The 21532-nt window shown below is 41.9% G+C and overlaps 1 protein-coding gene and 1 pseudogene across 1 annotated transcript; one reads left to right on the forward strand and one right to left on the reverse strand.

Annotated features, from left to right (window-relative positions):
- Positions 1–16565, reverse strand: part of LOC146404360 (vomeronasal type-2 receptor 116-like) — a 38149-nt pseudogene extending 21584 nt beyond the window's left edge.
- A 1667-nt stretch (positions 16566–18232) lies between these two features.
- Positions 18233–19195, forward strand: LOC146404361 (olfactory receptor 2AE1-like). The gene has a single exon (XM_085020087.1). It carries the CDS (start codon positions 18233–18235, stop codon positions 19193–19195), a length of 963 nt encoding a protein of 320 aa, XP_084876213.1.
- Positions 19196–21532: the final 2337 nt, after the last annotated feature.

Raw genomic sequence — 21532 nt, forward strand, 5'->3', positions numbered from 1 at the left:
TTTGTGGCTGCCTGCGGGGAGAGGGAGGGAGTGGGAGGGATCGGGATCTTGGGGTTAACAGATGCAAACTATTGCTTTTGGAATGGATTAACAATGAGATCCTGTGGTGTAGCACTGAGAACTATGTCTAGATACTTCCAATGGAGCATGACAGTGGGAGAAAAAATATGTATACTTGTTTGTGTAGCTGGGTCCCCATGCTGTACAGTGGGGAAAAAAATTGTGTTGGGGAAATAACAATAAAAAGAAGGCACAAGAGAAAGTAAAAGATAAATACATACATACTTACATATATACATAAAATACAGGAAAAAATAAGGAAGTCCCAATCTCTAATGCCTCTGAAAACACTAGTGAAAGAGAACCTAATAGGACAAAAGCCCTCTCAGGCTACGGCTTCCTCACTCTGAGCTGGCACCTAGGCAAAGAGGCTAGGGACCATGCCTAATGCAATAGTAACAAGTGTGGATATTTCACCAAGGAAGGTGATAGTTAGACAAAATGAGGTATCTGCATATATGACAGAGACTTCCTCTGCAGGGATACTGTGCATGACCATCCTCAGCATTAACAGATGTCGGACTCTGCAGGAGAACATTTTCTGTAGCCTCTTAGCACTGCCCTCTGGACAGCGGCTGCAGTTCTGAGGATGCCACACATCCACACTGCTAGAACCGCCAGGGCAGGATGCGGGAGGGCAGAGGGTGACTGGGATCCCCATTCTCACCTGTGTCCTGGCCAAGAAGCAAGAGAAGAGGCATGGGGAGAGTTCTAATATGAGGTACCAAGGGAGGTGTGAGGGGCCAGAAGGGAAGAAGGGCTGAAGGAAGAACGATGGATTTCTGCCTCCACCTTGAAAGGAAAATCAGTCCATGGAAGGAGAATAAGTGAGAGGAGGATGAACAGTGGACACAGGCAGAAGGGGGAACGTGAACTCAGAGCACATTTGTTTCACTACCTGAAGCTTCAAGAGAGATCCTTCCTCACAATCACAGAAAATGAAACTATGGAAACTTGAAAGAGGAAAGAGAAGGAAAGGAAAAACACTTCACTGGAAAAGACACCCATCTCTGCCAGGATGGTGTTGAAACGTTCCAAAAATATTCTGGATCTTGAAAAAGTGAATAAAGTGAGGAAAAGTCACCAATGATCACATCTCCCTCCCTGCAGACACTGGGCTTCATTTTGGATAAGCAGCAGGGATCGTGTGAGCTGCACACAGACAGTGGAAAGAAAGCACAGGATCAGAAAGCACCACATCAGAGAGATCATCTTGGAAACGTCTCTGCAATGGACAACCCTCCTTCTTAGTCTGTGGTTAGGGAACAGGCAGAGCTGGGGGGAATCCTGGGAAACAGAAGCCAAGGCTAAACCCCCCACTGTTCTCAGGAAATACATTGGCAGGGACTCCATGCCAGAGTCCAGCTCCAGCAGCCAGGGTATTCCCTCCAGGGATGGACAGTGTCGGCGAAGCACATGGAGACAGCCTCTTGGTCCCTTCTTTCAGGGTGCTGGACTGCTCAGATTTTATTAGCATAGGTAACAGTTTATATAGACAGCTTAATTGTAACTTACATCACAGTGCTTAGATCATATTCTCAAAGGTTAACTTTTAGACTACATGGTACAGTAGATATACAATGTGTTCTAAGAATTTTAATTAAAACTAACAGATACAATGCATCATGCAAAATTATAATGGGTACAAAACATTATGTGGAAAAATCATTATATGAAAATAAGGCAATTCGGTATAAAACGTCTTGTGGTTACTTTTAGCAAGTGCTGCCCGTTATTGTTTTAAGCTACGCTTTAACAACTAGAAAGGTCACAAGCACATGAATTTAACATTTACAAAAACTCATTTTTTAGATTAAAGCTTATGGTACTAACTTCAAAGCGTTATGGTCAGGAGACAGTATGAGAAAATATTTTTTATATCAGAGCAACTTAATTTCATAAAACTTAAGAGCTCCCTACAAAACTTATTGAAAGCAAGATTATATTTCTCCATCAAGAATGATGTATGTCTAACCTATTCTAACCTATTGTACACTCCACGGTTACCTAACTCTAAAACCTATTTTTACTTGTAACAAACCAAAGAACACTTTGCTTTTGCTTGTATTAGATCTGAATAGGGGAAATTTCACCAAGGTGAAACTCTTATTATTTTATTACTGTTCCAATTTTTGCTGTTCCAACTTTATTGAATCACAAAATATAGAAAAATAACCAAGAATAACAAACAAATAACAGAAAAGGCTGAGTAATGAGTAAGTAACAGGAAAGAAAGTCATGTCTGTGACTTATCCCACAGCTCACAGCAACACTGGATTCTTAATCCACTGAGCAAGGCCAGGAATTGAACCCAATACTAGTCAGGTTCATTAACCACTTAGCCATGACAGGAACACCAAGGACCATGTAACTTTGCCTGAGGACATGGCTGAAGTCAGTTGAATATCATTCAACCTGACAAAGGATGAAAATTCTGAGACAACTGCAACTGCATGAAATGCCCCCACAGATTTACAAAGCCAAACTCTCGTCGGATTGCTGACTCCCAATTTAGAGATACAGCACTCCCAAACCTATGGGATGCAGCAAAATGCATTCTAAGAGGAACGTTTATAGCAATACAATCCTACCTCAGGAAACAAGAAAAAGCTCAAATAAACAAGCTAACTTTACATTGAAAGCAGCTAGAGAAAAGAACAGACAAGACCTGAAGTTAGTTGGAGGAAAGAAATAAAGATCAGAGCAGAAATCAATGAAATAGAAAAGAAGAAAACCATAAAGAAGATCAACGAAACAAAAAGCTGGTTCTTTGAAAAGATCAACAAAATTGATAAACCCTTAGCCAGACTTATCAAGAAAGAAAGAGATAAGACTCAAATCAAGAAAATTAGAAAATCAGAATAAAATGCCTAGGAGTAAACCTACCTAAAGAGACAAAAGACCTGTACTCTGAAAACTATAAGACACTGATGAAAGAAATCAAAGATGACATGAATAGATGGAATGACATACCATGCTTCTTAGATTGGAAGAGTCAATATTATCAAAACGACCCTACTACCTGAGGCAATCTACAGATTCAGTGCAATCCCTATCAAATTACCAAGGACATTTTTCACAGAACTCAAACAAAATATTTTAAAGGTTGTTTGGAAGCACAAAGGACCCGGAATAGCCAAAGCCATCCTGACAAGAAAAATGGAGCTGGAGGAATCAGGCTCCCTGACTTCAGACTATGCTGCAAAGCAACAGTCATCAAAACCATATGCTACTGGCACGAATAAAGAAATATAGATCAGTGGAACAAGATCGAAAGCCCAGAATTAAACCCACGCACCTACAGCCAACTCATCTATGACAGAGGAGGCAAGAATATACAATGGTGAAAAGACAGCCCTTTCAATAAGTAGTGCTGGGAAAAATGGACAGCCACATGGAAAAGAATGAAATGAGAACACTCCCTAACACCATACACAAAAAGAAACTCCAAATGGATTAAAGACCTACGTATAAGACCAGACACTATAAAACTCGTAGAGGAAAACATAGGCCAAACACTCTCTGACATAAATGACAGCAACATCTTCTCAGATCCACCTCTTACAGTCATGACAGTAAAAACATAAATAAACAAAATGGGACCTAATCAAACTTAAAATTTTCTGCTCAGTGATGTGGTACACATACACAGTGGAATATTACTCAGCCATTAAAAGGAATGAAATACTGGCATTTTTAGCAGCATGGATGGACCTAGAAGCTATCATGCTAAGTGAAGTCAGCCAAACAATGAGACACCAACATCCAATGCTTTCCCTGACATGTGGAATCTGAAAAAAGGACACACTGAACTTCTTTGCAGAACAGATGCTGACTCACAGACATTGAAAAACATATGGTCTCCAAAGGAGACAGTTTGGGCAGTGGGGGGGATGTGCCTGGGTTTTGGGGTGAAAATCCTGTGAAATGGGATTGTTTTGATCATTATACAACTACAGATGTGATAACTTCATTTGAGTAATAAAAAAAACTAATAAAAAAAAATAATCTGGCATTGTTGCAGCTGTGGCTTAGGTCACAACTGCAGCTCAGATCTGATCCCTCGCCCAGGAACTCCACATGCCGCAGGGCAGCCAAAAAAGAATGTACATATGTGTATAACTGAGTCACTTTGCTGAACAGTAGATATTGGCACAACATTATAAATCAACTATACATTAATAAAAAATTTTTAAAAAGTTTCTGCTCAGCAAAGGAAACCCTAAGCAAAACGAAAAGTGAACCCACAGAATGGGAGAAAATATTTGCACATGAATTGACTGACAAGGGATTAAACTCCAAAATTTATAAACACCTCCTACAGCTCAATACCAAAAAACAAACAACCCCATCAAAACAGGGGCAGAAGATCTCAACAGACAATTCTCCAAAGAAGACATACATACAGCCAAAAAACACATGAAAAGATGTTCAACATCATTAGAGAAACGGAAATCAAAACCACTCTGAGGTACCACCTTACACCAGCCAGAAGGGCCATCATCCAAAAGTCTACAAACTATAAGTGCTGGAGAGGGGGTGGAGAAAAAGGAACCCTAGTACACTCTTGGTGGAATTGTCAATTGGTGCAACCACTGTGGAAAGCAGTGTGGAGATTCCTCAGAAAACTAAACATAGAACTACCATTTGACCCAGCAATCCCCCTCCTGGGTATCTGTCCAGAGAAAACCATGACTTGAAAAGACCCATGTACTCCGATGTTCATTGCAGCAATGTATATGATAGCCAAGACATTGAAATAACCTAAAAGTCCATTGACAGAGGAGTAGATCAAGAAGATGTGGTACATAGACACATTGGAATATTACTCAGCCATTAAAAGGAATGATATAATAGCATTTTTAGCAACAGGGATGGACCTAGAAATTATCATGCTAAGTGAAGTCAGTCAAACAATGAGACACCAACATCAAATGCTATCACGTACAAGCGGAATCTCAAAAAGGACACAATGAACTTCTTTGCAGAACAGATACTGACTCCCAGACTGAAAACCTTATGGTTTCCAAAGGAGACAGGTGGGGGGTTGGGATGGAAGTGCTACAAAATTGGGTTATGATGATCATTGTACAACTATAAAGGTAATAAATTCATTGAGTAATATAAAAAAAGAATAAGAAAGAAAGAAATATCTTAAATAGAAAGAAAACTTGTTAGGGGTTCTTGTTTTGACTCAGCAGGTTAAGAATCCAACTAGTATCCATGAGCATGCAGGTTTGCTCCCCTGTCCTTCCTCAGTGGCTTAAGGATTGGGTGTTGCCACAAGCTGCAGTATAGCTTGCAGATGTTTCTTGGATCTGGCATTGCTGTGTCTGTGATATATGTCAGCATCTGCAGCTCCAATGTGACCCTAGCCTGGGAAATTCCATATGCCCGAAAAAAGGTAGCCCTAAAAAGAAAACAAAACAAAATACTTTTTTCATCCCTTAGAAGTGTAAAAGGATTACTTTACAATTAACTGCAGCGAAGAAGTAGGCTACAACAGTACAAGAAACAATGCATTGCTTAACCCAAATAACCAGTCCAAAAACATAGTAACACTTCAGCAAATAAAATGAAAATTTTAAGATAAATGGAAATAACCTATAGTCCTGAGTGAAAATTTTATTGCAAGGAGATCAGTCTTTCTTAGCATTAACCTTTTAATTCAAAATGATTCCAGAATCGAGGATCAAGATGGTGTAGGAATAAGAAGTCTTGCTCACTTCTGCCAGAAACACATCAAAGAACACACATTTATATGTATACTAACTTGTGCAGAACATTTATTGAATGCTGGCCAAAGAATTTAAACCTCCAATAAGGGCAAGAAACCCACCATATAACTGGGTGGAATAAAAGAAAAGAGAGAGAGAGTGAAGGAATTAGGACAGGACTAGCATTCATGAGATGGATCTGTGAAAGAGAAAAGGAACCCACAACCTGGGAAGCCACCTAACCACGGGGAGATCAGCCAAGATGGAGGGAACTCAGTGTTGCCAAGAAAAATCACAGCAGCTGGACTGAGGAGGGCCAAGCAGAAGGAGAATCACACAGATCATCTGCACCACCCCACAAGACACCACAGCCTGAGACACGCAGGTGGGGGTTGGGCACTGGGACTCAGGCTCCAGAGGTCAGTTGCAGGGAGAGGACTAGGGCTGGCTGTGTGGAGACAACCTGAGGGGCTAGGGAGTGGTGTGCCATGTGCTGGGGAATGGAATGCCAGAGCCAAGGGAACCCAGGTGGAGGAGCAACAAGCTGCCATTGTTGGGCAGGGTGAGAGGAGGAGGGGTGGACCACCATGGGAACCTCCCTGTATATGCACAGGCTCTCAGAGGGTACGGGGCCTCTGGTGCAGGCTACAGGTGGTGAGAGGCCACTTTCTTTGACTACAGCAAACCGGGCACTTCCTATGAAGGCTACTGGTGGCCAGGCACCTCTTGTATGGGCTAAGGGCAGCAGGGAGCTAAGTACAGCATGGTGCCTTTTCTGTAATCTACAGGCAGCGGGGACTAACCACCATAGCCGGCATCTCAGAAACCAGAGGGAGGCATGGCCTGCCACCACTAGGGGTCTGTGAACAGGCTCCACGTGCAGCCCCAGTCACCTCAGAGGTTGGCAATAAAGGCCCTGAAACAAAGCACCACCTGTTGTTGCTCTCACTACCCTGGGAATACGCCCAACCTGCAGATTCCACTGCCAAATGGTCCAGGCAGCACCCACACATGCTTCATCACTGTCCCTTCCCAGGGACCTGCCACCAGGAGCAGCCTGTGTAGCACCTCCTGTGTGGGCTCTGCAGGACAGGAAGCTTCTTGTGTGGTCTATAGCTAGTGGGGGCAAACCACCACAGTTATCACTGACTCCAGAGGTGGACATGGTCCACCACTACTAGAGGTCCATCAACAGGCACCACTTACAGCCCTAATCACCTCAGAGGGCACCACAGAGGAGGGCACTGCAACCGAATGCCACCAGTTGTTGCTCTCACTCCTCTGGAAACCCACACACCTTGCAACCACCACTGTCAAATGTTCTGGGCACCATCTCAATTGGCCTGAGCCTCATTACCGCTTCCCAGAGCCCTGCAGCTAGGAGTAGCCTGTGCCACCTTCCTGCAGGTCCTTGCTACTGTCAAGAGCCCAGCAACCAGGCACTCACTACTAGCCCTACCCTTTGCCTCATTCTCCCTGCACACACACTCAGCACCCTGGGGATAACAGCCTCTTCACACTGAAGAAACAGACAGCAAATATCCCAACTGCAAAGCCAAAAATAAAGAGTAACCCCCTATAAAATACAGAGGGGCACTCTTGCATAGAAATAGCCCTCCAAGACTACAGCTTGGTTTCCCTAACCTCACAGAAAAAGAGAAAAAAAAAAACAAGCAAAATGAAGAAGCTCAAAAACCATTCCCAGTTAAAAGAACAGCCAAATTCACCTGAAGCAGTAAACAATGAAACACACCCCTGCAGTCTAATAGACTCTGAGTTCAAAGGGGAGATGGTGAAAATACTGAAGGAATTAAAGGTGAATATGAAGGAATAAGAACGGATATAGGCAGTGATGCAGATTACTTTAGAAAGGGACTAGAAAATATAAGGAGAAGCCAAGATAAACTAGAAAATTCCTTGGCAGAGACACAAACTGAGAGCTAAAGGCACTGAAGGGCAGAATGAATAATGCAGAGGAACTAATTAGTGACTTGGAAGGTAGAATAATGGAAATCACCCCATCAGGACAGCAGACAGAAAACCAAATGACAAAAACATGAGAGCAATATAAGAGACCCATGGGATAATATAAAGTGGGCCAATCTATGCATAATAGGGATTCCAGAAGAAGAAGGAAAAGAAAAGGAGATCAAAAACACATTTGAAGAAGTTATGGCTGAAAACTTTGCAAATCTAAAGAAAACAGATATCAATCTACCAAAATCACAAAGGGCCCCAAACAAGTTGAACCCAAACAGACCCACACCAAGACCTATTATAACAAAAATGGCAAAAGTGAAAGAGAGGATTCTAAAGGCAGCAAGAGCTACACAAAGCATTCATTATGAGGGAACCCCCATAAGTCCATCAGCTGATTTCTCTACAGAAACACTACAGGCCAGAAGAGAGGGGCAAGATATATGCAAAGTTCTAAACGGAAAAAATTGCATCCTAGAATACTCTATCCAGCAAGAATATCATTTGAAATAGAAGGAGGAATAAAGAATTTTTCCAACAAACAAAAGCCCAAAGAGTACAATACTAAGGAAGATGTGGTGTATATATACACAATGGAATACTACTCGGCCATAAAAAAGAACCAAATAATGCCATTTGCAGCAACATGGATGGAACTAGAGACTCTCATACTGAGTGAAGTGAATCAGAAAGACAAAGATGAATACCATAGGATATCACTTATAACTGGAATCTAATATCCAGCACAAATGAACCTTTCCACAGAAAGGAAAATCATGGACTTGGAGAATAGATTTGTGGCTGCCTGGGGGGAGAGGGAGGGAGTGGGAGGGATCGGGAGCTTGGGGTTATCAGATACAACTTGGAAGGGATTTACAAGGAGATCCTGCTGAGTAGCATCGACAACTATGTCTAGATACTTATACTGCAACTGAACAAATGGTGGGAAAAAATGCATACATGTAAGAGTAACTTGGTCCCCACGCTGTACAGCGGGAAAAAAAATTAAGATTAAGAAAAAAGAAAAAATTCTGGCGTTGATATTTTTGGACACTAAAATCACTAAAAGAGAAGCTAAATAGAATTGTCACATGTAGTCCATAGTGCATTTGTATGTGTTCTTCTGTAACTTGTTTGGATCTAGGCAACTTTTATACTTTGTTTCATTTAATAATAAAAAAAAGTTAAGCAACGCAACAAAAAAAACCCACAAGAAACAGAAAAACATGAAGATGTTAAAAAGGACTTCAAAATCATGGAATGTGGGGATAGAAAGTAAGAAAATCTAGACTCTTCTGTTTAAGAATGTTTTTGAGCCTATATGACTATCAGGCTACAGCAAGCAGTTATACAGGAAGGGATTAACATACTTAAAAAACAGGGTAACCACAAATCAAAACCAAACATGACATTCACAAACACTGAAAAGTACACAAGAATAAAATAAATGGAAATCATCCAACTACAAAAAGAAAGGAACAAAGAAGAAACATAGAAGCAACTGGAAAACAAGCTTTAATATGGCAATAAATGCATATGTATCAACAATGACCTTAAATGTCAATGGACTGAATGCTCCAACCAAAAGATACAGAGTGGCAGATTGCATAAAAAAGCAAGAACCTACAATATGCTGTCTACAAGAGACTCATCTTAGGTCAGAGGAGAGATATAGATTGAAAGTAAGGGGACGAGAAATGATATTTCATGCCAATGGAAAAGACAAAAAAGCAGGAGATTGCATACTTTAATCAGACAAAATAGATGTTTTTATTACTCAATGAATTTATTACATTTATAGTCGTACCATGATCATCACAATCCAAAATCCTACAAAATAGACTGTAAAAGGAAGGCTATCCAAAAAGACAAAGAAGGACATAATTTAATGATAAAAGGATCCATTCAAGAAGAGGATAGTACAATCATTAACATACAAGCCCCTGATACAGGAGCACCCAGATACACACAGCAAATACTAACAGACATAAAAGGAGAAATTGACAGGAATACAGTACTACTAGGAGACTTTAACACCCCACTCACAGCAAGGGACAGATCCTCCAGGAAGAAAATCAGTAAGGCAAGAGAGATCCTAAATGACAACAGAAAACCTAGACTTGGCATTTTCAGGATCGTACATCCAAAAAAGTCAGAATATGCACTCTTTTCACGTGCACATGGAACATTCTCAAGGACTGACCACATACTGGGGCACAAAACGAACCTCAACAAATTTAAGAAATTATTTGGAAACTATTGCAAGTGTCTTCTCTGACCACAATGGCATAAAACTAGAAATCAGCCACAGAAAGAGAAATGAGAAAAAACCGAATTCATGGAGACTAAACAACATGCTACTAAAAAACCAATGGGTCAGTGAGGAAATCAAAAATGAAATTTAAAAATTCCTCAAGACAAATGATCATGAAGACAGGACAATGATCATGAAGAGTCAAAATCTATGGGATGTCAAACAAGCAGTGCTCAGAGGGAAGTTCATAGCAATACAGGCCTTCCTCAAAAAAGAAGACAAATCTCAAATCAACAACTTAACCCACCACCTAAAGCAAGTAGTAAAAGAATGAACAAAACCTAAAGTCAGCAAAAGGACAGAAATCATAAAGATCAGAGAGGAAAGCAATAAAATAGAGATTCAAAAAACAAAAGCATAGGCCCATATCTTTGATGAATATAGACTCTTGAAATTGAATATAGACTCTATAAATTCTCAACAAAATTTTAGCCAACTGAAACCAACAACATATCAAAAATATCATGCACCACGACCAAGTGGGATTCATCCCAGGTTCACATGCATGGTGCACATACAGAAATCAATCAATGGCATATACCACATTAACGAAAGAAAGGTCAAAAACCACATGATCATCTCAAGAGATGCAGAAAAAAGCATTTGACAAAGTTCAACATCCATTCATGATAGAAATTTTACCAAAGTGGGTCTAGAAGGAACATACCTTAATATAATAAAAGCCATTTATGACAGACTCACAGAAAATACACTATTCAATGGAGAAAAGCTGAACGCCTTCCTACTAACATCTGGAACAAGACAAGGATGCCCACTCTTACCACTTCTATTCAATATAGTATTGGAAGTCCTAGCCACAGCCATCAGACAAACAGCAGAAACAAATGGTATTCAAGTTGGAAGAAAAGAGGGAAAATTGTCACTGTATGCGGATGACATGATACTCCATGGAGAAAACCCTAAGGACTCCCTGCAAAAACTCCTTGAACTGATCAACAAATTCAGCAAAGTAGCAAGCTACAAGATTAATATTCAGAAGTCAGCTGCATTTCTGTATACTAGTAATGAAAGATTAGGAAAGGAATACGAAAATACAGTACCAATTAAAATGAATTACCAAGGAATAAACCTGACCAAGGAGGTGAAAGAACTATAAAACATTAATCAAGGAAAATCAAGAGGATTCAAAGACATGGAAAGATAGTCCATGCTCCTGGGTTGGAAAAGTTGATATTGTGAAAATGGTCATACTACCCAAAGCAATCTACAGATTCAATGCAATCCCTACCAAATGACCCTTGACATTTGCCTCAGAACTACAACAAACGATCCAAAAACTTATATGGAACAACAAAAGACCCAGAATTGACAAAGCAATGCTGAGGAACAAAAAACCAAGCAGGAGCCATAACTCTCCCAGACTTCAGGCAATATGACAAAGCCACAGTCATCAAGACAGTGTGGTGCTGGTGCGAAAACAGACACGCAGACCAAAGGAACACAGTGGAGAACCCAGAAACAAACCCAGACACCTACAGTCATTTAATCTTCAGCAAAGGAGGCAAGAATATAAAATGGGAAAAAGACAGGCTTTTCAGCAAGTGCTGTCGGCAAAACTGGACAGCTGCATGTAAATCAATGAAACTAGAACACACCCTCACGCCATGCAGAAAAGTAAACTCGAAATGGCTTAAAGACTTAAACCTAAGACAAGACTCCATCAAACTCCTGGAAGAGAACACAAGCAAAACATTCTCTGACATCAATCTTACAAATGTTTTCTTAGGTCAGTCGTCAAAGGCAACAGAAATAAAATAAAAAATAAACCAATTGGATGTAATCAAACTGACCAGTTTGCACAGCAAAGGAAACTACATTTAAAAAAAGACAACTTATGGAATGGAAGAAAATAGTTTCAAATGATGCAACTGACAAGGACTTAATCTCTAAAGCACACAAACAACGTTTACAATTCAACAGCAAAAAATCAAATAAGCCCAATTGAAAGAAAGCAAAAGACCAGAATAGACATTTCTCCAGAGACTGTATACAGATGGCCAACAAGCACATTTAAAAAATGCTCAACATCACTGATTATTAGAGAAATACACATCAAAACCACTATGAGTTACCATCTCACACCAATCAGAATGGCCATCATTAATAAATCCACATAAACTAATGCTGGAGATGGTGTGGAGAAAAGGTGGGGGACGCTTTCGGTGGGAAGGTAAATTGGTACAACCACTATGGAAAACAGCACAGAGGTGCATCAGAAAACTATAGAAATACCATATGACGCAGCAAGACCACTCTTGGGCAAATATCCAGACAAAACTTTCCTTAAAAAAGACACATGTGCCCACATGATCATTGCTGCACTATTTGCAATAGCCAAGACATGGAAACAACCTAAATATCCATAGACAGATGAATGGATTAAGAGATGTGGTATATATACACAATGGAATACTACTCAACCACAAGAAAGGAACAAAATAATGCCATTTGCAGCAACAAAGGTGGAATTAGAGATTCTCACACTAAGTGAAGTAAGTCAGAAAGAGAAAGACAAACACCATACGCTATCACTCATATCTGGAATCTAACATATGGCACAAAGGAACCTTTCCACGGAAGAGGAACTCATGGACTTGGAGAACAGGCTTATGGTTGCCAAGGGGGAGGTGGAGGGAGTTGGATGGACTGGGAATCTGGGGTTAATAGATGCAAACTATAGCCTTTGGAATGGATAAGCAATGATACGCTCCTGTATAGCACTGGGAACTATATCTAGTCACTTGTGATGGAGCATGATCGAGCATAATATCAGAAAAAGAATGTATATGTGTGTGTGTGTGTGTGTAGGTGTGTGTAGGTGTGTGACAGAGAGAGACTGGGTCACTTTGCTGTATGGTAGAAAATTGGCCAAACACTGTAAACCAAGTATAACAGAAAAAATAAAAATCATTATACAAATAAATAAAAATAAACATCATGTTTAAAAAATAAATCCAGTTCAAATCTTATACTGTGAATTATGGAACTTGCCAAGGCCGTTCAAACAGACAGGTCTAAGAACAAACAGAAAATAACTGGAAAAGAGCAATACTGAAGAACAAGAAATGGTGTTGGGAAAACTGGACTCAGCTACACATAAAAGAATGAAATTAGAACTTTCACCACCACCAGACACACAAATAAACTCAAAGTGGATGAAAGACCTAAATGTAAAACCAGATGCTATAAAACTCCTAGAGGAAACATCGGCAGAACACTCTTTGACATAAACTGCAGCAATATCCTTCGTGATCCACCTCCTACAGCAAAGGGAAGAAAAGCAAAAACAAAGCAAACTGGGACCTAGTGAAACTTCAAAGCTTTTGCACAGGAAAGGAAACCATAAGGGAAACAACAAGGTAACCTGCAAAATGGGAGAAAACATTTGCAAATGATGCAAACGACAGAGGATTAATCTCCAGAATATGCAAACAGCTCATACAGCTCAATATTAAAATACCCAACAATCCAACCAAAAAATGGTCAGAAGAGCTAAATAAATAAATCTGTAATTTCTCTCAAGAAGTATACAGGAGTTCCCATTACGGTTCAGTGGGTTAGGAACCCCACGAGTATCCACGAGGATGTGGGTTCCATCCCTGGCCTCACTCAGTGGCTTAAGGATCTGGCATTGCCTTGAGCTGTGGCATAGGCTGCAGACACAGCCTGGATCCCACGGTGCTGTGGCTGTGGTGTATGCTGGCAGCTTCAGCTCTGACTCAACACCTAACCTGGGAACATGTAAATGCTGCAGAAGAAATCCTAAAAAGCAAAACAAAACAAAAGAAGAAAAAGAAAAAGGAAGACATACAGATGGCTCGTAGGCATATGAAAAGGTGCTCAACATCCCTAATTTTGAGAGAAAGGCAAATTAAATCCACAATAAGGTATCACTTCACACAGGTCCGAAAAGACATCATCAAAAAGTCTACAAATACTACATACTACAGAGGAGGCAGAGAAGAGGAACCCTCCTACACTTTTGGTGGCAATGTAAGTTGCTTCAGCCTCTGTGGAGAACAGTATGGAGGTTCCCTAAAAAACTGAAAAATAGAGCTACCATATGGTCCTGCAGTCCCGCTCCTGGGCACGTATCTGGAGAAAACCCTAAAAATCAAAAAGAGACACGTACCCAAACATTCACTGCAGCACTGTTTACAAATCCCAAGACATGGAAGCAACCCAAATGTGGGTCAGCAGATCAATAGATAAAGAAGATGTGGTGTGTTTCAACAATGGAAACTTAGCCATAAAAAGAATGAAATAATGCCCTTTGCAGGAACATTAATGGACCTAGAAATTATCAGACTAAGTGAAATATGCCAAAGACACATATCATATGCTATCACTTATATGTGGAAGCATAATAAACATCATACAAATAAACATACACAAAATAGAAATAGAGACACAGACGCAGAAAACAGAGTAATAGTTGCCAAAGGGGTAAGATGGTGCAAAAGAATAAATTAAGAATTGGGGATTTACATATGCACCCTACCATATATAAAATAGATAATCAACAAGGACCTACTGCATAGTACAGGGAACCCTTCTCAGTATTTTATAAGAACACTTCCCATTGTGGCACAGTGGAGGCGAATATGAGTAGGGACCATGAGGTTGTGCTTTCAATCCCTGGCCTTGCTCAGTGGGTTAAGGATCTGGCATTGCCGCAAGCTGTGTTGTAGGTTGCAGACCTGACTCAGATCTGGTGTTGCTGTGGCTGCGGTGAAGGCTGGAAACTACAGCTCTGATTGGACCCCTAGACTGGGAACCCCCATATGCCACAGGTATGGCCCTAAAAAAGACAAATGACCAAAAAAAAAAAGAATCAAGGGGGGAAAATATGCTATATATATATATGCCATTGAATCACGTTGTTGTATACCTGAAACATAACATTGTATATCACTACACTTCATAAAGAAATTAATTCTTTTTTAAAGTAAGGAATAAATGAAAAAAAGAAAACCAAGCTAGGGCCTCCAGAGGTGTTTCTCTCCACAGTTCAGTCCCCCTTGGAGAAGATATCCCCATGTGATCTTCTGAGCCACACTCCTCAAAATCTCTCACTCCCCTGAGACTACACTCAAACTTCAAGCAAAGCCCTTGGGGACACTTACTCATGCACACAGCAAGTCTAATGGGCATCTCGAGGCATGGTTTCCAGAAGAGATTCGGGAAGTGTCCTTTGGGTGGGAATTCCTGATGCCATATATTTAGTGTCCTCAACTGCCTTGGTTGACCTGGGTCCCCTGGGCTGGGGGCTGTTTTATCTCTCATGGATGATTCCTCTCTTCCCTCAGGATTGGCTCAGCTCAGGCCCAGTCTGTCCTCATTCGAGCCCCTTTATTCTTCCTGAGGAAACATTTGTGCTGTCGAGAAGGTGCTTATTCGGAAACCATCAGTGCTAGAACCCAAATTCTTATTTTACCAAGTGGGAAAGGAGGAGTGAAACTAAGAAGAATGTTCCCTCAAGTGACAGACAGAGCAGAAAATCCCTAACAGATTCTCTTTTGATTCTGGACTCATGAGGATTCAGCAGGGATTAAATGGAGCTTCTTAACCAGGGAACATTAATGCAAAGGGTTCTGGCCCAAGCTCTCATCACTATTGTGGATGGAGAAGCGGCTGGATCTATGGTTAGAGGCAGAGGAGGCATAGGCAGGATTCAAAGACCCTCCAATTAGAGGCTAAAGAAGTTCAATGAGTTAATCTGTCCTGAGGCATGCTGAGGGAGTGCAAACTCTGAACCTGCACACAAGAGCATGCCAGAATTCCATGCCCGGTTGCTCCTGGTGATGCTGTCAGGACAGAACGAGTGGAAACAGTGGTGACTGGGTGGGACCCTCTGCTTCTCCACAGTAAACGGAGATTCCCAGGGTGAGGAAGGACGTCTGGTGAGCCCTCAGAAAAGCCCTGTTTGGATGTCCAGTAGCCAGGGTGTGAGGCAGTGGGGCTCTGTCCTGCCCTCTCTCTTCACGTCTATGCTAGTTCTCCCCACAAGCCTTTGTAGAGAAGGTTCCAGGTAAGGCACTGTTGGGGCTTGGGCCATTCCAGAGCCCTTTATTAGGGATGAGGGCATCCTCTGACACTGCCAGCTTGCTCCTCAACACTCGAGTGAGGGGTGAGGTCAGGTTTCTCCTTGAGGGAAGCTGCCTGAGAAGACACGGAAAAAGTCCCTTGAGCGACACAACTCAGAATGGGATGTGAATAGGTAGATTGGCTGAGGGAGGAATGGAGATGGGACTCAGGTGATGGATATATGTATGTTATGGAGAGTTCCAGAGAAAGATGGAGACTAATGAGAGAAGAGCCATTCCTTAATGGCAGCCATCAATATAATGCATCTACCACCCAGTATCTGGCTGATTCTGCTGGGGATGGTGCCACAGCAGGGACTCTGTGTTGGTCTCTGGGCTTGGCAGATGGGGCCCCAGCAGTGGCTGAGTGTAGACTGAGTGGACATCCATGGTCCGTGGAAGGTTCTGGTCTCACATAGAGCCTCCACCCATGCTGCCTGGTCACTGTGTTTGTGAGTCTATCAGCATCAATAGGAGTGACTGAGAAAGGGAGCACTTGATGTCCACAGATGGGTCAACACTTGGAAAGGGTGACTCATTCCATGGACAATAGTCAAGAGTAATTTCTTCCCTGTTTTCCTAACACTGCGTACATGTGCTTGGTTGTATGCTGGATAGTTCTAGTAGGCAGACGGATGACTCTGCTGTGTTCATTGTGGGATCATGTGTGTTTTAAGGAGATGAGTACATGTGCCACCTTGACTGGAGATCCAGTCTGTGGCTGTTGTGATGTGTCGCCTGGGCTTGGATACCCATCATTTACCAGAACCCCTCTCTTGTGAGTGTCAGGTTAAGGTGGGCTAAGGGGAGATGCTCTGGAGTACTTCCAGGCAAGAATAGGTGCAGCTGTTCTTATCATTGATGACACAGCTGCTGATCTGCTTCTGATCTGCTGACTCACCTCCCTGGTGGGAGGTGGCTGTGGGCCTGCAGTTACTCTACCTTTCCCTGGATCCTGCCGTAGATGCTCTGATTTCTGGGCCAGGAGGGTATGTTTAGACTCATTAAGCAGGGCCTCAGGGTGTGCAAGAGAACCCTGCCACCAAGTCCAGAGGTAAGAAGGGACCTGGGTTTCAGTCTGCCTTGTGGGATTACCTGGCATGTCTGTGGGTTCCAGCCTGACCTTGATCCATCATCTCATTTTTCTTTTTAGCTGCACCCACTGCCTGTGGACGTTCCCAGGAGGGATCAAATCTGCTCCACTCCAATAACCAGAGCCACTGCGCTGACAATGCCTATTACTTAACCCTCTGAGCCACAAGGGAACTGTCTCACTGCACTTAATATCCATCTTTCCTGACTGGCTGCTTGCCCCATGAACTGCAAGTTCCAGCATCAGACACAAAGCTGACAGCCTTACACAGACCTGCTTAACCTGTTTTCACAGTCAAGTAAGGACAACTTTCTGCACAAACCATTAAATGTGCATATGTATAAATCTTTCAGTGGTTCAGCTTCTCTGGTTAAGCCCTGACTGATATATGAAATAATCTGAAAGATTACATTGATATTATATATAAAATTTAGAGTATGCATGCAAAGCATATGCATATTATGTACACTTATAAAAGACAATGATATATATACATGTGTGTCTACATAATTCTTCCTTAGTGAGGAGAGACTCTGTTTAGAAGTTTGGCTCTACATATTTTGGAACATCAGAGTGAACAGTGAACAGAGAGAACATATACACGAACAGATATATGAAGTTCTACAATTTAAAGAACAATTATTTCAACAATTAGAGCTGTTGAATAATTAGTAATGGAAGAAAAATTAAAACCTTCTTTCAAAAATAAAGTCCTACTGTATAGCACAGGGAACCATATTCTATGTCCGGTGATAAACTATAATAAAAAATTATGAAAAAGAATCTGAATCACTTTGCTATACAGGAGAAATAACACAACATTGTACATCAACTATAATGCCAGAAATTTAAAAGAATTCTTTCCTGCATCAAAAGATGCTTCTGTCAGGTTGGATGAACCCCAGTATTTCCAATAGCACTTTTGTCCCCACTTCCTCTTTCCCCAGGGGCAGAGACAGGGGACATGGGGCAGAGGAATCAGACCTCCTCTCTGGCTGACTTCATCCTGGAAGGGCTCTTTGATGACTCCCCGGCCCACGCTTTCCTCTTCTCCTTGACCATGGTGGTCTTCCTGGTTGCGGTGAGTGGCAACACCCTCACCATCCTCCTCATCTGTGCCGACCCCCGGCTTCACACCCCCATGTACGTCCTGCTCAGCCAGCTCTCCCTCATGGATCTGATGCATGTCTCCACCACCATCCCCAAGATGGCAGCCAACTACCTCTCTGGCACCAAGTCCATCTCCTTTGTGGGCTGTGCCACCCAGGACTTCCTCTTTTTGTCTCTGGGTTGTGCTGAGTGTATTCTCCTAACTTTCATGTCCTATGACCGCTATGTGGCCATCTGTCACCCACTGTGTTATGCTGTTCTCATGGACAGAAAGGTGGGTCAAATGATGGCTGTTATGTCTTGGTTGGGCGCAGCAGTAAACTCTCTCATTCACACAGTGATCTTGATGCACTTCCCTTTCTGTGGGCCCCGGAACATCCACCACTTCTACTGTGAGCTTCCAGCAGTTGTGCAGTTGGTATGTGGAGACATCACTGTGTATGAAATCGCCATGTACATTGGTGACATCGTCCTGCTCCTGCTCCCCATCGTCCTGATTTCTGCATCCTACATCTTCATCCTCCACAATGTCATTCACATGCACGCAGCTGGGGGTAAGAGGAATGCCTTTGCCACCTGTAGTTCTCACCTCACTGTGGTTTCCCTCTGGTTTGGCGCCTGCATCTTCTCCTACATGAGGCCCAGGTCCCAGCGCACCCCATTGCAAGACAAAGTGGGTTCCGTGTTCTACAACTTCGTCACTCCCACCCTGAATCCTCTAATCTACACTCTCCGAAATAAAGATATAGCTAAGGCTCTGAAGAGGGTGCTGGGGAGAGAGATGATCACTCAAAACCCAAAAGTGCGGTTGCCCTGAGTGTGCAACAAATGGTTAAAGCTCCTTAAATTGTCCTCATTAAATTTCAAAGATTTTTCTAGGTACCCCACCCCTGATGACTACTGCAAACATGAAACGTTTAACAGACATTTCCAGTATTCAATCTTGGTCTCAGGGGTATTGAGAGCGTAGAGTACTAGAGTACCATAGAGAACTACCTTAGTTCATTTGAGCTGCCCTAACAAAAATACCATAGAATGGGATGGCTTAAACACCAAACACTCAGTTCTCACAGTTCTGGAGACTGAGAAGATGAAGGTCAAGTCATGAATGTTCTTGACACTCTCGAGTTTCTGTTGGATCTCATTTTGAAAGTGACCTTCTCCAAACATGGCTCCTTATGATCCTATTTAAAGCAGTATCTTCATTCTGTGTCCCCTGTTTGTACTTTGTGAACCTCATTTGCATGATATGCACAACGTGTTACACTGTACTCCACTTACTGTTGGCTGTATTGGAATGAGAGTTTCAAGAGGGCAAGGGCCCTGCTATGATTGCTATTTCTCACTCAAGCCCGGAACCAACATGACATGACTTAAATTGTGCACTATTTACTGCATGGATTAATAAGGGAAAATGGCCAAGACTCCTTCCTATCTCAATTGACATGAATGATATTCAATTGAGAGGAAACTGATTATATAAATAAACATTACAACAGATCCCTTAGTAAGAGTCATTTTCTACGATAGCCATGTATTACTCCCCTGTGAACTCAGGGATCTGACATCTCAGTGAACTGTCCTGGAGTCTAATGGGCTGAGGGATGCCAAAGTGATGGACAGATTTCTATTCCTATTTCTTGCTTCTTCTAGCTGTTAAACGCTTTGTTCAGCTTAGTGACCATCTTCAGAGGAGTAACACAATGTTTGGGAGCAAGGTTATGCTTTCTTTGACAGGCAGGTATTTTCCCTTTGAGAAAGAGCCTTTTGGCATCCTCAAGATGATGAGCTAAGATGGGCTGTTCATCATGAGCTGGGGCCATATTCACCACTAGCCCTCAGGTTGTATTTGCCTTGTAACACAGCACAATCAAGGAGAATTGATTTTTACAGAAACGACGCCCGGCTTGTTTTGGAAGACATAAGCATGTTGAATAAACAGCTAGGTCTCCATCCCAGTTAGCAAGAGTTGGTCTTAGAGTTCCTGTGGTGGCTCATCAGAAATGAATCTGACTCGTGTCCACGAGGATACAGGTTCTATCCCTGGCCTCGCTCAGTGGGTTAAGGATCTTGCATTGCCATGAGCGGTGATGTAGGTCACAGCCATGGCTGAGATCTGGCATTGCTGTGTCTGTGGCATAGGCCACTGCCTACAGCTCCAATTCAAACCCTAGCCTGGGAACCTCCGTATTCTGGGGGTGCAGCCCTAAAGGGACACACACACACAAAGAGTTGGTCTTTACTCTGCTACCTCTCTCTCTAGTCAGACAAATATGGCCTTGTCAGGAATGCTATTAAGTTATTATAGAATGAAACAACCTAAGGTAAGTCGATGGGTGGCTATTCATGTATTATTTGCCAAAAATAAAAGAGGACAGTGTTATATCCCCCTGTCCTCTTGAGAAGAGATATAACTCTACATAATTGTAATCATTTTGATATATTATGGATATTAATCTCCTATCCCTTTTTTTTTCTTTCTTTCTTTGGATGACTTGAGGCATATGGGTTTCCCTAGCCAGGGATCAGATCCAAGCCACTCTTTCACCTATGCCTCAGCTGTGTAAAACCAGATCCTTTAACCCACTGTACTGGACAGGCATGGAACCTCTCAACCTGCATGCTAGTGCTGCAGAGACCCCGCTGATCCCACTCTACCACAACAGGAACTCCTATTAACCCCTTCTTTGACACAGGGATTACAAATATTTTCTGTCATTCCATAGGTTGCCTTTCACTCTTTCGATTCTGTCATTTAATAAAGGCAAGTTTTACAATTCTGCTACCTTCTCATTCATGTAGTTTTCGTTTAGTTGTCTGTGGTTTAGGTGTCATAGCCAAGAAATCTTTGTGAATGCACTGCCATGAAGGTTCCCCCTAGATTTTCTTCTAAGAGTTTTATAGTTTGAGCTCTTACATTAGGTTCTTGGTACATTTTTAGTTAAATGTTGCATATTGTGTAAGGTGAGGGTTCAACTTCATTCCACTTTCCATAGAAATCAAGTGGAATAACAGAAATAATTTATCTAAGGAAGTGAAAGATTTGCACACTGAAAACTACAAAACTGCTGAAATAAATTAAAGGGATCAAAATGAATGGAAAGATACCCTGTGTTCATACATTAGAAGACTTAATATTGCTATATGTACACAC

The sequence above is a fragment of the Sus scrofa genome, chromosome 3 (genome assembly GCF_054392235.1).
Source record: "Sus scrofa isolate SSC_HxYL_T2T_F1_AM1 chromosome 3, Sscrofa_HxYL_maternal_Yorkshire_Landrace_v2.0, whole genome shotgun sequence".
Lineage (NCBI taxonomy): Eukaryota > Metazoa > Chordata > Mammalia > Artiodactyla > Suidae > Sus > Sus scrofa.

Bases quoted from the DNA above. Each gene is read 5' to 3' on its own strand.
- LOC146404361 (XM_085020087.1), top strand. From the start codon at position 18,233: ATGGGGCAGAGGAATCAGACCTCCTCTCTGGCTGACTTCATCCTGGAA.